Raw genomic sequence first — 16235 nt, forward strand, 5'->3', positions numbered from 1 at the left:
TAAAAAAAAGTTTACATGTCACTATTAGGTTGAAGACATGTCACTTTTTTGCAAGTCATGTCATCTTTTTTTGGTGAAAATAAATGTGGTGATGGCTCGTATATAAATAATTTTGCAAATAATATTTAGGAATACATACAAAATATATATAGACACAAACAACTGTGGAGACCCCAAAGTTGCAAATCACATTATTGGTGATTGGTATACATTTGAATATAATATATATATATATATATCAATACTATTAAAAGGGAAGGAGTCTAAAAAAATCTACCTATAAAAGTTGTTTAGACCCTTTCATTTAACTCATTATTTTTTGGTCTTACCTTAAATTTATACTAACAATATATTACCATATATTTCTCTAACAATAATTTAGTCAATTCTTTTATTTATTTAAATCTCACTCCTAAATCTTAATCATTACTATTACTATATTTATCATTTTGATTTTTAATCGTAAAATCATTGAAACTAATATTTTATATTATCACTTTTATCATATAATATATGATTTAAAGCAAGATAAATTACAAGACATATATGTGTACATTCTAATAATCATATCATATATAAACGTTTCCACTAAAATCTCATATCATATACTAAACTTTCAACCGTCTATAGTTTGATAATATTTTCATATTTAAAAATAATTTTTCTGAATATTCATGTTACCTTCACAAAAATAAAGAAATTCATTAGTTCTATTAAAGCTAACCTGACTTCACGATATCAATATTGATTATTCAAGATTTTGAAAATTATTTGTTTAAATATTATACTTTTATATACTTTTCACTTAAAACGAATCAAAACTATTAAAAAAGAAAGAGTTTTAAAAAATCTAATATAAAAAAGTTATTGGAGTTATGTGTAACTATTTATTATTTTTCTGATAATACATTAATCATTCTAAACATACAATATTTTAAATATTTTTAACAGATCTTAATATTATTTCTTATGATACCTTTACTCAGAAAAATATTTCATCAACCATGTTTTTGTACAATAACGTTAAAAATCTATATCAAAAGGTTGTTGGACCTGATATGTACGTAATGGGTCTACATCTGTTCGAGTATTTAAGATCCTAAAAGAATTTGAAATATATGAAAAATCTGAAAAATATCTGAAACACGAAAAGTATTTGAAACTCCAAACAAATACCAAAAAAATTCAAATACCTAAAAATTTAAAATTTTATTCAAAATCTGACACGATGAACTGAAAAATACCCAAAATTTTATCCAAATACCTTTTTTTTTTAATTTGAAAAATTTACCTGAAATCAAAACTCTAATCGTAAACCAAAAACTTAAAAACAATATCTATAATACCGGAAACATATTTGAAATATCCAAATATACCTAATAAACACATACTTATGATCGGGTCTAGGGTAGGACCCGGACTCAAACAAAGACCTGCGGGTAAAAAAAAACCCAATAGGTTATCTTCTCCGGACCTGAACTAAACCTATAATTTTGAGTCGGTTCGGTTTGTTTTTTTGATCCGGATATAATTCTCATGTCGAAAAGAAACTTACGTAAAAGTGTACATATAAAATCTCAAATAAACTAATTTGTAGATTATATAGCTGTTAAAAATTATGTTTTTCGATATAATAAAACTTTGTATTATAATATAATCCAACAACTCCGCGCTTGGAAAGCGCGGATCAAAATCTAGTATATATATTATTTTCTATAAGATTGGGTTTAATGGGTCCACTTGAGACATTATGTGAACAAGACAAGGGTTCATCTTGCATTGCCTCATTAGTCTTCAGTCTTCACCATCCTAGCATCCTCACCTCACAAATATAACACACCATCACAAACAAACAAAAGCATAAATGTTGCTGCTACTTACCTTCCATATTTAACTCTCCTTCACGTTCACAAATATTATACCTCCTATTTAACTTTTATTCTAGACTCTCTTCTTCTCATTCTCAAGTTTCCCCGGCCACTGAATTTAGAAAAAAAATGCTTCATCAAGAAGATTCAGTGACGGATCCTCCCATCACGAAGAGCCCCCAACTGTTGGATGATCATGAAGATGGAGGAGATGATGGAGAAAGGATAAGATCATCTTGGGTTCAAAAAGTGATCAACTTAGAAGAATCCAAGGCTCAAATCATTTACGCTCTGCCAGTGATATTCACAAATCTCTTCATCTATTGCATCCCTTTAACATCTGTGATGTTTGCTTCTCACCTTGGCCAACTCGAGCTCGCTGGTGCAACACTCGCCAATTCATGGGCCACCGTCACCGGTGTTACCTTCATGGTACCGTTCCTCCCTATGCTTCAAGCATTTCATACAGAATCAAACAAAATAATAATAGTATTACTCTGAGAAGTAGAGAAAGATAACTTTGACTAAAAAGAAATCATAAAGTTATCTCGAGTCTTCATGCTACACTCAACCAAAACAAAATTAAAATGAAAAGATTGAGAATAAAAGAAAGATGAAACAGGATGAAAATAGAGAAATTTTGGAGAAGATGGAAAAAAAGAAGAAAGATAGTTAAAAGCCACTTAATAATGTGTTTGATTCTAAGATTTTTTATAAATCAGAGTTATTAATTTAAAAATAATTGTTTAAATCTATTTTTTTAAAATTTTCTATTTAAAATAATTAATTTTAGGTATTAAAATTTTCTGTATCGTGAATAGATATAATATAATATAAATATTTTTTGATGTAATTCGATAAAATAATATTAAAATATTAAATGGAAAAGATAATTCAGAGAAAAAAATTAAAGAAAAAACAATACAAGATGTTGTTTATGCAAACTTTAAATAAGTTTATTAATTTAGAATTTTTTTGAGACTATATAATTATCTTTTTTTTAAAGAAAATATTTTTTATTTTTCAAACTGTGTCATATTTTATAATAGTTCAATTAAGTCTGAATTTTTTCTATCGTATCTGTTAATTTATTGATTATTAATTTGTAGAGCTTATATTGTATTTCTTCTCAATGATTTGCTCAATTTCATATCATGATTATTATCAATTTATTGATAATTTATTTGTAGAGTTTATATTGTATCATGATTTGGTTTCTGGAATCAACAAAGATTTTTAAAAGTCTTGACGAAAATATAAGAAGGGGAGTGATTAATCAGTTTTCTTGTTATTTAAAGTGTCTAGAAGACCACAACGTAACGAACGTGTAAATCCAGTTTTGTCTGAATGTTTTTTTAACATATCTACAAGAATATCTGGCTCATTAATGATGATTTAAAAGTTATGGATAACACTCAAGGAGGTGGTTATGGTATGTTAAAAGCATTTGTCTTAGGCTCCCATATAATAGAAAATTATCAAAGCTTTGTTCTATTATGTTTTAGCTAAATTCTAATATTTTTAATTTTATTTTTTAAAAATATCCAATATAGTGTTCTTAACTTTCCATGTCACGAACTTAGTTTCCAATTTACAAATTTAGATTCGTTCTAAATAGCTTTATTATGCTTTAGTGATAATTTTATTAATTCTAATTTAGTAATTATTGGTTGGGATGTAAAATCTGTATATAGTTTAATTTTTATCTACAATCTTTAAACTTTTTAATCATGCCTTATACTGATTTTATAGGTATAGCAAGAAAAAACTATCAAAACTTTATTTTCTTAAGCAATATATTATTTTTTTTAATTTTTGAGCTGTAGAAAATATGTGTGGATGACTTGTTGGGTTATAACTATAGAAAATTTGATGTATAAATTATTTCGCAAAATATTTTAATGTATGTGTATTTAATGTAGGTATAAGATTAAATAAAAAAAAAGATATTTCTACAACAATAATTTTGTTCTACAACTTGCTAAATAGTGTTTTAGAAAATAAAGTTATTACATACATTTTGTACCTTTAAAAATTAAATAAATCATGATAGATTATTTGATACAGCCCCACCAGTTAACCCTTGTGCTAAATAAAAAAATCATACTGACTAAATTTTGGAAAAATAATTCTACAGTTACTTTATTAATTACAATTCAATCAATCATCACCATTGTCGTCCCATGATCAGGGGCGGACGGAGGAGAGGAGTGGGTGTGGCACATGCCCCACACTCTTTTTTTTTTCTTTTCTTAATAGTAAATAAAACTTTTTTTTTAAACTTGGTTTAAGTTAAATTAATGAAAAAAATAAGAAAAATGCCCCACCCAATTAAAACAAAAGATTGCTCCACTCAATCAAAACAAAACAAAAATGTTTTAGTCCAATTACAAATAAAATGAATATGCTCCAGCCCATATAATTACCCTAATATTTTCTAGTTGAAGTTGAATGTTACGAGTCCTATGTCTATTTTCTTTTGTAAAAAAAAATCTACACACAAAAGAAGCTTTCTTATTTCTACTAAATTTTTTTTTGTTGTAAAAAAAAATATTTGTACTAAATAGCACAAATCTTTGTACATGGAATATGGTGTTGACATTAATTATAGTTATTAATTTAACAATTGAACATTGTTGAATCCATCAAAATTACTTCTTTAGATTATCTTCTAAGTAAGATTATCTATCATTTCTAATAGTTTACCATATATTTAATTTCAGCTAAATTATTCACTTACTTTTCACTGTTTACCGTATTTGAAATACTATTATAGTTATTTTTATTAAGTGTTTATGGAACAATATTTTAAGAAACAATGTCAATCTACATTGAAAACCAATGTCTATAGTATAATATAAGTTTCTTAATTATATATATTTTTTATGTTTTTGGTTTGTTGTATACTTTTAGTTTATTTTGAGCTTTTATATATATGACTATGTATATTTTGAAAAAATTATTATATTGGATATAATGAATATAATTATGTGCCCCAGTCTAAATCAATTTCTGGATCCGCCCCTGCCCATGATTATCTTTTGTTTTAATGAAAAGTTCAAATTTTCTTGCCATGATTTGGAAACAAATCATAAAATAACATTTATGTGATCGATTTTTTTTAATTAATTTTTTAAAGATGTTTCGTGTCATTTGAATGTAAGTTATAATCATTATTTTAAAAATCTATAAAGTGATCTCACTTTAAAATCATACCTAAAGCCTTCAAAAATTGTCATTGGTCACGTGCACTGACTATAATTAATAATTAAAAACATATAGATTAATGACCTTTAAATTTTTAGATAGGGTTAAGTGGAGCACTTGAGACATTATGTGGACAAGGCTTTGGTGCAAAAAACTACAGAATGTTGGGGCTTCATCTACAGTCATCTTGCATTGTTTCATTAGTCTTCGCTATATTCATCTCCATCTTCTGGTTCTACACAGAATCCGTTCTCCGACTTGTCGGACAAGATCCTAACATATCAAAACAAGCTGCCCTGTATATGAAATACCAAGCTCCCGGTTTACTTGCTTGCGGGTTCTTACAAAACATTCTGAGATTTTGCCAAACACAATCAATCGTTACTCCTTTAGTCATCTTCTCGATTGTTCCCTTGGTGATTAATATCGGTATCGCATACGTTCTGGTCTATATAGCTGGCCTTGGATTCATTGGTGCTTCAATAGCTACATCTATTTCAACGTGGATAGCTTTTCTTTCTCTGGGAACTTATGTGATATGTTCAGTCAAGTTTAAGGAAACATGGACAGGATTTTCGTTGGAGTCATTCCGTTATGTAATAATAAACTTGAAATTAAGCCTCCTTTCTGTTGCTATGGTATGGTACGTCAGATCATAACCATTATCAACTACATGTATGACTTCATATGTTTGTCGAAGGTTTAAGAGTGGACTATGTTGATGCAACAGTTTGGAATATTGGGCGTTCGAGATTCTTGTGTTATTGGCAGGATTGATGCCGAATCCAGAAATCACCACATCTTTGGTAGCTATATGGTAAGCTTTATAATATCACTATTACGTTAATTAGTGTTCTATTTCATATCAACACAAAGATGGCTCATTGTTGTGTAATGTTAAATAAATTTCAGTGTCAACACGGAAGCGGTTAGCTACATGTTAACATGCGGCCTTAGCGCAGCTGCAAGGTCAGACATCTCATCAATCGTTTCAAAATTCTGTAAATGTCCTCTCTATGATTAGAAAAATATAATTTTGAAAATGTACTAACGATTGTTGCAGTACGCGTGTGTCCAACGAGCTTGGAGCAGGAAATGTAAAAGGCGCAAAAAAGGCGACTTCTGTTACCGTTAAGTTGTCTTTAGTTCTTGCCCTCGGCCTAGTTGTTGCTTTACTTGTAGGTCACGATGGTTGGGTTGGGTTATTCAGCAGTAGTCATGTGATCAAAAAAGAGTTTACATCATTGAGGTTCTTTCTTGCTGCCACTATAACTCTTGATACAGTCCAAAGTGTTCTATCAGGTAAAAGATCCTTGTTGTTTCGAATTACCAAACAAAGAAAAACTCATTTTTTCTATTTATATGTTCATCGACAGGAGTGGCCAGAGGATGCGGATGGCAACGTGTAGTCACACTTATAAATCTGGGAACTTTCTACCTAATTGGAATGCCTATTGCAGCCTTTTGTGGTTTTAAGTTGAAGTTGTATGCCAAGGTACTCTCTTATGATGAGACGGTGATAAGGCAAAAAATTATATTTCTATTTTTGATTTATTGTTTTGGTGAAAACAGGGTTTGTGGATTGGTATGGTAAGTGGGATATTTTGCCAATGTTCATCACTCTTGCTTATGACAATTTTCCGGAAGTGGAAAAAGCTAGATACTCCGGTCTGAAGATTTATGTCGTTGTGGACAAGATTAACAATATTATTGTTTTTTACTATTTTTGAAGTTTCTTTTTTCAAAATTTTCTCTGTTCCGGATAATTTTTTCGGCTAGACATTTAATAAAAATGTATATTTTTTTAAAAAAAATTGGAGCATATATACCAGAATCAATGTTTTATTAGGTGTATACAAAACCTGTCCTGGTTGGAATTAAGAAAAATGGTCCTCAAATTGGGACCGTGGTCTGAATATCGCTGATCACTCGAAACTTATCTTTCAAACTCAACTTCTTCTAGAAAACCCTCAAATACTTTGGACTGGTCCTCAAATAGTAGACACATACACATAAAGAACTAAAGAAGGTTATACTGTGGGGGTTGAATGCACTTTGATCGGTAAGTAAGCGGATAAAATTGCAAAACGAAAAAAAACATTAAGGGTTCGACTCCAATTACTAATTAGCGATCATTATAATAATGGTAGGAATGAAGAGGAAAAAATGAATAGAAACAAAATAAGAAGAATGAAAAAAGAATGACGGTAAAAAAATATTATTACTCCCTCTATTTCAAAATACATAATAAAGTTTTAAGATTGTACACAATTATTAAGAAACTTATCTTTTATCTTAAAAATATTATTAAAATATAAATTAAAAATTATTTAACTAATCATAAAATAGATTACAAAATATCATTGATTACACAGTTTTTAATAAAGTGAAAAAGTGCATTGATATATGAAAACATTATATATTTTGAAACAAAAGAAACTCCCTAAAACATCATCTATTTTGAAATAGAGGACGTATTTTTTACCAATTTTATAAGAAATATTTATTGTTCTATCTATACTACTAAAACGGAAGTACAATTTGGATAAATATTTTAACATTTTAAAAATAAAATAATTTTAAGCAAATTCAAATTGATTTTTCTAATTTTTCTAAAACTGCAATTCTAATAAAATCTTACTATATCATCACAAAAATAAATATGCATTTTCAAAAAATATAAAACTTTATAAATATCTAACAATTCAATAATTTCAAATAATTAATTTACATTAATATTAATTTGACTTATATACACAATAATGTAATATATTATTATATATATTAAATGCATAAAATTATTTAAAATTAAATTAAATAACAAATATAGCTCAATAAAATATATACAATTAATTAATATCTCTATGATTTATCAGTATAGCGAAACATACTGTTGATATTTTTATGATTACATATTTGTATCGATTTATCAGCAAAGAAACATTAGCTCATTTATATTAAAAATTTATTAAAACAAAATTTAATTATTGCAGCACATATTAACAATGTATTGATCCATTTAAATTTTAAAATAAATATGAGACACACCAAATAAACAAATTATTCAATTTTTAATATTTGATTATTATGTGTTTTATTTATATTAAAAATTCATTTGAGTATCGAATATTAAAAACACAAATACAATTTTATATGAAAATATGTTGTTTTATAAAAAAATTAATTATAAATAAACATAATACATATTAAATTTACAAGATTATTTATCAAAAGAAATATTACTTTTTAAAATCATGATATTGCGTTATAAATATTTTTGTAAATTTTCTTTTAAATTAGTCTTCACAAATCTAAAAACATGAATATATAATAAACATCTCTAATTAGTGCTTTAATTGCCTTTTCACAAATTTAACACTGAAATCCAAACTTGCATCTAATAAACTAAAAATTGATATTTATATAATTTATTGTCATCTAATTTCAAAATATATAAATTAAGAAAAATTATATAGAACAGTGATTATGTTTTTTTAGAATTTAAAATAAAAATAAAAATAAATAAATAATGTGCAAAAATTCTAGTAAAATTATGTAAAACTTAAAATACATAAATTATGGATAAAATTATAATTTTAATTAAATAAAATTTGTAAAAAAATAAGCCTGCATTTTAAATGTGGGGGTCAAAGTAAACATGTCAATTAGAGCTGAAGCCCGAACCCGCCCAGCCCTAAATATTATCGGGTTTGGGTTTAGTTTTATAGGCCCAAAAAAAATTGGGCTTTTTGGACTTTGGGTATTTTGGGCTTAAGCCCGTTTGAGCTAAGGGTAGCCCGAATATCTAAAATTTTATATTTTAGCATAAATATTATCGTTTTTGCAATCAAAACCATTATTATTATCGACATATTATTTTAATATTTTTATCCGAACCCTAATGAAGCAAATATAAAAGTTGTTAATGTACTTTATTGTTTGATCATTACAAGTGTCACATTTTAAATTTTGCAAATGTACCATATTCTTTTATGTACAATATTTTTTTTTTTAAATACAAAATATGTAACGTTGAACCATGTTTATTATAACTTTTTTTCTCTTATATACTTAATTTTAGTTTATATTTGATTATTTAAATCTTAATAAATTTGGATTGTTTGTAATAAATTTTTAAAGCATACGAAAAAATAAAGCCTTTTTGATAAAGAAGAACAGTTTAAACTCACTTCATATTCAAAAACAACAAAAAATGAAACTGTTTTCTATGAAAATTCACATGTATTAAAACGATGGAAGTGATAATGACAAAAATTTTCAAAAACTCTAAAAAGTCCGAAAATCCCTCTAACCCTATAAGGCCCGGACCAAGCTTTGAATTCTAGACCTAAAATATTTATGGGCTGGACCGTGCCAAACTCAAATATTTAAGGACTTAGCAGGTTTGGACCGGGCCAGCCCGGACCAGCCCGAATTGGCACCCCTAGTCAAAATATAGTTGTTCATTAAAATTAAAAGAAGGACAATGAACTATATGTAAAAAAATAATTCTCATAAATGGTGTAAATGTTAAGAAATGAATATGAATGTATTACTCCCATTAATTCCTTGTCATTATTTAGAGCCTTCGTTTTTGCAACACTTTTTTTTACATAGCTCCAAGAATATTTTCCTTATTAATGGTGATTGTTATACATGAGAATATATATAATATTTTTTTATAAAGAGAAATGAAGTGTTAGCCCTTGAGACATTAGACCATCTTTAACGGGCGGTCCTTAGTGGAATTATACATAAAATGACTCAATTAAATAAATAAAAACAAATTAAATATGCTGTTATCGATCCTAAAGAGGAGACTTTTGTGACCGACTATATGATCGGTTATATGAGGCACGTGTCAGCAGTTAGGCTAAAGTATATGGTTCTGTATTTTTTTTTTATAATTTCTTCTCTCCTCTCTCTCCTCTCTCTCTCGTGTTCTCAGTCGTGCGAAAGAGAAGCGAACCGTTGATCGATCGAAACTCTCCGACGGAGCCTCCACCACCGATCCACGAACGAGATGGATATACTCATTTTAATGTTTCAGAGTTTCAACAAGGAAAAAACACCAGAACTTCACATGTCGATCTCGATTTTTCTTCAGAAATGCCTACAAATATCGCCAATATGATGGGTGTTCGAACTGCAATTTGTGATCCACATACCCATCAACAACTTAAAGCCGATTTGGTTGAACATTTACGGAGTCGATTTGGACGTGACTGAGACAACTACCAAGCTCGGATGTTTTTTTAAATTATTTTTGATTATTGTACTAATTTTAATTTTAATTTTTTTATTTATGTTTTAAATATTATCTTTTAATATGTTTTATTTAATAAATAAATTTTATATTGAAAAAAATATTTAATATTTTTTTTAAGAACTTTTAGTTAAGAAACTCCCAATAAACCGACTAAAATAGGAGTTTCTTAACTAAAGTTATTTGATTAGTTTTATTAATTAAAAGTTACTAAGAAACCCATTAGGGGTAATAGGGTTAAAGATGGTCTTATGTGCACGAGCCTTTGGTGCAAAAAGCTACTGAAGTTGTACAATCATCTTGCATCGTCTCACACGAGTCTTCACCATCCTCATCTCACAAACAAGCACAACGTCACAAAGAAGCAAAACATAAATTTTGCTTTAACCAGTGGATCTGACTTCAACTCTAAACTAGTGGCTCGCCACATGCTTTGTGTTGCTATTTAATAACGTGTTGCTACTTACCTTGCTTGCTTAATTCTTTATTCATGGACTAACATAGTCCACCATCACTCCAAAACTTAACTTTGAAACCAACTTATTGTCTTCAAGAAACAAGACAGAAAGCAGTACAATGCAAAAATATAATTGAATCATCATATGAAGTAAACTTAAGCAAATACTTGGAATGAACAAAGGTGCAGACCCAAGAATACAAACATTTGGATGAAAACCATAACCAAAGACAAAGAATGTTAACCTATCATGAACAAATCTTTGAAAAAGAAACCAACTATTTTTTTGGATATATATGCATTTGCATTGACTTCACCCAGTTCCAAAACCAAACTCAATAACTGGAATTATTTGCTGTTTTTGAAGAAGTTGAAATCCCATTTACTACTACTACTACTACGTTCAACTGTCACCGTGGGCTTTGCAACCGCTGACATGTCACCTGTCTCGTTTACCTTCTCGCTCGAAGAGCCAGACACAGGTAGAGAAGAAGCAGGCGTCTCACTTGGTGCACTGGACTCGGAAGAAGATGGTAATGCATCCCCGGAACCAGAATCAGTCTCTGGTTGGTTCGCTTGAGTTGAAAGGAGGGATTGTTGTGCGGTTCGAAAAGCATTGTTTCCGTAAACTCTCTTCTCTGGAGCTTCTTTATTCTCAAGACTTTGCACTTCCAAGTCCTTCAATGATTCCATCACCGCTCTCATAAGCATCTGAAATGAAGTAAATAACATTATTAAATGAATGTCAAAATAAGAACAAGAGACATATTAGTTAGAATTAATATGTCTGCTTTTTGATCGATCTCACCCTTTCTTCTTCCTCTGCATTAGATGGGATGTCCTCCAAGTGATATTCTACATCTTCATCGCCGTTTAACAAATCAAAGCTTATCATATCAGGAGATGATGAACTGTCACGACCATCATGATTCTCTTTTTCCTGTTTACAAAGAATATTAGATGGCCACTATGATACATCTGTCTCTACTTTTCTTTTGTTGATCAAAGTTAACATGGTGAGTAGTAGCAAACTAGCAACCAATAAAAAACAACACAAGAAAAGCAAATAAGAAAAAAGGAAGAGAGTGTTTCAAAGAAAAAAGAAAGAAAGAGAAACTGATCTAATACCTTAGTTTCTGATGCAGAACCGCTAGATGTAACATTCGAAGGAACCTGATGAAAGTAATATACAAACCCCATCAGAACTGTCTTAGTGGGCATTAGCAATTTTAGAAAAGCTCAGATTAGTCAGAGAATTACTGACATCTGTGCGACTCATCGGTCTTTTTGTACGGACTTCATTAATTGCGTCAGAGATGCTGCTACTCGAGGCTAAACCTGAATAGTAGACAAAAAGATGCGTTTGAGCTCAAAATATCAGAAACTCAAGAGTATGTATGACTCACTTTTCTGCATTGAGGATTCTGGAATAGTTGTGTCATGCATACTACTCCAACCGCCCTGAACATAAAAAAAAAGAATAGACATCAATATTCTGATTAGAGAAGAAAAATAAAATAAAATAAAATAAAACAGTCATAGGATGCGCCATGGTTGGTTGCATTACCTTTGCAAAGTAATCATCCAATGGGTCATATAATGTTGGCCCCACCACCTCTGGAGGTTGAAGGACGTTATGGAAAAATATATTTATCGAATCAATGAAGAACTGAGGCCTTGGTGAGTTATGGTCTCCCTCAAACTTTACTATATTTTTGTCTCCCTACAAATAATCATACAAAGCCAGAGATGTTTATGGCAAAATCACATAGAAGCTACAGCAGAAGAGAACATATAAGACGAAAGGCTATCAACTTACTACGTAGGCTTCATATATACGATCTGAATGATGAGGGCGGATAAAGTCATCATTTAAGGCATGTCCAAATAAAACTGGAACAAAACTAGATTTTGCCACCTGCAGCAATGGAAGATAAACAAACCAACCAACCAGCATCATGATCATGACAAGCAAAAAATGCTGCTTGTTACAAACATCATAGTTACACACAACCTTGATGGTGTTCAGATCCATTATATCAAACTTGGCTTTTTTCTGAATAGCTCTACGCATAAATTGTATTGCAAATTTCACCTAAATATACAGTGGAAGGAGATTAAAACCATAGAAAAAACAAAAGCAATGTGGAAGACAGAAAAAGAATCCGACAAGGAAAATTACTTACAGTGAACTTTGGTAGAGGGAATTTATAAGTATCTACAAGTTCCATCATCAGATCAACCAAATCGGAGAAGGGGCTGTCTAGAATCATTCCTGCAATGGAAGGATCCTCAGCTCCATACATCAAGCTGTAAACAGAGAGGATGATTCAATCAGAGTTTAGCATGCAGGACCACGTGATTGCAAGAGACAGAAGAAGGAACCTAGTAACAGCACCCATCGAACGCCCCCATAACCCAATCAGGGATACATTTCCATCCTGCCGCAAATACTCAACCACAGCCTTCAGATCATCCTTCTGCAACCATTCACAACAAAATATTTAACAATTATATATTAAAGATCAGAAGAGATAAACAAGGACGAATAAAGAAGCACATTACTTCGTTCCAGCCCAAGGTGACATGTTCCCCGCCAGAGAGACCAGATCCGGAAAAGTCAAGGGTGAAAACTGTGATGTTTGAAAGAAGCAACACAACTGCGGCTTCACTACCATCCGCTCTACATCCACTGAATGACAGAAAATTGCAGTACAATTAACAAATACTAAAAATGAAGTTAAAACATATTCGTGATTCACTGTGTGTGTACCTACCTGTTTCCATGGCAATATATAACACAGGGCAAAGGCTTCCCTTCAGGGAGTTCAACAGGCATGTAATGACTACACTGGAGAACATCTCCTCTGCTGTTTTTAACCTGCTATGCCATTCGATTTAATTAACAAGTAAAGAAAACAATTTTAAATAGCTAATGGAAACACTTTTGACTACTTCCATATGCTACTTATAGGTACAGAAACTATATAGAGACACCTTACTTGAATAAATGAGATTTGACTTTGCAAGAAGAACAACTATAGGGACCTACCTACCTAAATCCCATTTATTACAAGAAACAAATGAAGAAAACATTGTTTACCTCTAAATCTTTCCTGTGATACCATCTGCCTTTCATCATGAAATCCTTTTCCAAGAGATCATGTTCAGGGTCGTACTCAGCTCTGCATCACACACACACACAAAAAGGTCAAAATATAACTAAACTGACAATTTATTGATGGATTGTTTGTAATCTCTTTATCTCCAACATAGTAAACAGTGAACATGGACACGTTCTTGAATGATTATAAGAAGTTTCAGAATTAGGACCCAGTAGAATCTGAATAGTAGTAACTAACTCTTCTTAGAGAGATCACGTGTGTGACAAAAGAACAAAATAAAAAAAAATTGATTCTTGTCAATTAAAGTACTTTTGTCAGGGAATCTCAAATTCAGAAGAAACCCAATTCCTAAAACGATTGAATCTCGAAATGGAAATCGAAAGACAAAAACTTTCAAAATCAAATCGTAATTGAAGGAGAGAGGAACCTTGGAGGTCGAATGATGAAGTTGACAAACTGCTCCATCTCGAGGAATCGAATCGAATCACTCTTTTCTCATATGCGTTCTCTCGATTGGCAATTCGAAGAAACCCGAAACGAGATCAATTCGATTAATTTAAATCCACAATTTCGCCTGAAGAAACCCTAATTGAAAGAGACGAAGATGCTTTAGTACGGATTTTGTTCTTGTTATATTGTTATTGTTGAGGCTCGACTCTTGTTTGTTTTTTAATTTTCAATTTCTGTTAACATATTTTATTTTTAAAATATTTAAACTCTTTCAAATCCACTCCTTCAATAAACCCCGGAAAAAAATAATCGTTGGAAAAAAGGTAAATAAAATCTAATAAAAATTTTACATCTGTTTTTAAAATACGTTATTTATTTTTATTCCATACTAGATTTGTTACTAATTTTCTTACAGTAGATTGCTATATATTACATTTACTTTAGTCAAATGATTCAACAATATTATCTTCTGCTTAATTATTCATTTAACTATACTAATAGTACTAATATAATATGGGGAAATCATAGCAGTTGTTCAAAAAAAGAAGAAGCAGATTTGATCCAACAATCAGAGGTTTCACATCATGATCATTAAAAAAAACCTTATTTAGTCACGGTAATAACTCTAACAACCAAACAAAATTACTCATGATCTATATTTTAACAGAAAATCTCTGAACAATTCCAATGATAAATTTTCATGGATATATCATGGTATTAAAAAATTAATAATAAAAAATTGAAAAAGTGAGTGAAATGGGGTTCTTAAATGGAAGACTTTTAAGAACTTTTTTAAAACTTCATTCAACACATGTCAATTTACTGATTTAATTTTTAGTTGAAAACTTTATTTTTTATTTATAATATATTAAAATATTAATATTTTTTGTTTATAAACTCCAAAAAATATTTCATGGAGGGGGTTGTTTTAGGCCAGGTGATAGTTAGGGTATGACTGGTTTTCCCGCTACCACCCGCAAACGCAGCTTGTGCGGTTGGTAGCGGTTGTTGGCGTTTTGCAACAATCGCTCAAAACGCTCCAAACCGCTCCAAATCGCTCTGAACCTCATAAATTCAAAAGCTGGTTCCAGCTAGCGTTTGCGGTTGCGGGCGGTTGCGGAAGGATAAAAAAAATTCTTTTTTTTCGAAAACAATATAAATATAAAAAATAAAAATATTCAATAAAAAAAATAAATTAGAATTATAAAAATGCTAAAATATATATTATATTTTAATTAATATTATAAAACTTTAAAATAAAAATATTTTCTATATTTTTAAAAAATTTAAACTATAACTTTCTAATATAACTTTTATATTTATTATAATATTATTATTTTTGATATTTTTATAATTGTATAAAATGTAAATATTGTTAATTTATTATTTAACCGCTGCTACATTTGGTAGTTAACCAGTCATAAGTATCCCGCAAACGCATCAATTTCTAACCGCAAAATCAGTCGTACAAATCTCATAAAACCGCTAGAAACCGCAACCATCCGCATCCGCAAACTCCCGCAACCGCAACCGCAACCACTGCGATTGAACCAGTCAGGCTCTTAATCATTTCAATTCTGAAAAACCGGTATGACAGTTTTATGAACTAACACCTTCATAAACTATTTTAAAATACCATATTAGTTAAATAATATAAGATTTTACAATGTATAGTTTTTGATATTAAGATAGGAAAATATTTTTTTCAATAATTTTGAAAATTTTAATTTCCAAAACTTGTGAAACTCATTAATACCTTGAAAATATAAGTTAAATATGGCTTTTTGTTGTTTGTTGCTGGCAAGTTTGCAAAAACCTGTTGACTGACAATTTCGTATTTTCTAGGTGGAAATACAGTTCAA

General features: G+C 29.8%; 2 protein-coding genes across 3 annotated transcripts; one reads left to right on the top strand and one right to left on the bottom strand.

Moving 5' to 3' along the window:
- Positions 1–1711: 1711 nt before the first annotated feature.
- Positions 1712–6906, top strand: LOC106353080 (protein DETOXIFICATION 19-like). Its single transcript, XM_013792759.3, has 7 exons — positions 1712–2300; positions 5174–5718; positions 5806–5892; positions 5988–6044; positions 6139–6377; positions 6452–6570; positions 6648–6906. Exons 1-7 carry the CDS (start codon positions 1998–2000, stop codon positions 6747–6749), a joined length of 1452 nt encoding a protein of 483 aa, XP_013648213.1. The 5' UTR covers positions 1712–1997; the 3' UTR covers positions 6750–6906.
- A 4007-nt stretch (positions 6907–10913) lies between these two features.
- BNAA01G23800D lies at positions 10914–14610 on the bottom strand. Of its 2 annotated transcripts, XM_013792750.3 has the most exons (14): positions 14351–14610; positions 13902–13983; positions 13576–13679; positions 13364–13490; positions 13184–13278; positions 12985–13108; positions 12813–12893; positions 12618–12716; positions 12366–12521; positions 12205–12259; positions 12063–12136; positions 11927–11971; positions 11607–11738; positions 10914–11509 (listed from the first exon to the last, which is right to left on the bottom strand). In XM_013792750.3, exons 1-14 carry the CDS (start codon positions 14386–14388, stop codon positions 11147–11149), a joined length of 1575 nt encoding a protein of 524 aa, XP_013648204.1. In that variant the 5' UTR covers positions 14389–14610; the 3' UTR covers positions 10914–11146. The 2 variants fall into 2 exon arrangements, with proteins under 2 accessions (XP_013648204.1, XP_048592788.1); XM_048736831.1 differs by having other exon boundaries at positions 12618–12893.
- Positions 14611–16235: the final 1625 nt, after the last annotated feature.

Source organism: Brassica napus, chromosome A1 (assembly GCF_020379485.1).
Source record: "Brassica napus cultivar Da-Ae chromosome A1, Da-Ae, whole genome shotgun sequence".
NCBI classification, from domain to species: domain Eukaryota; kingdom Viridiplantae; phylum Streptophyta; class Magnoliopsida; order Brassicales; family Brassicaceae; genus Brassica; species Brassica napus.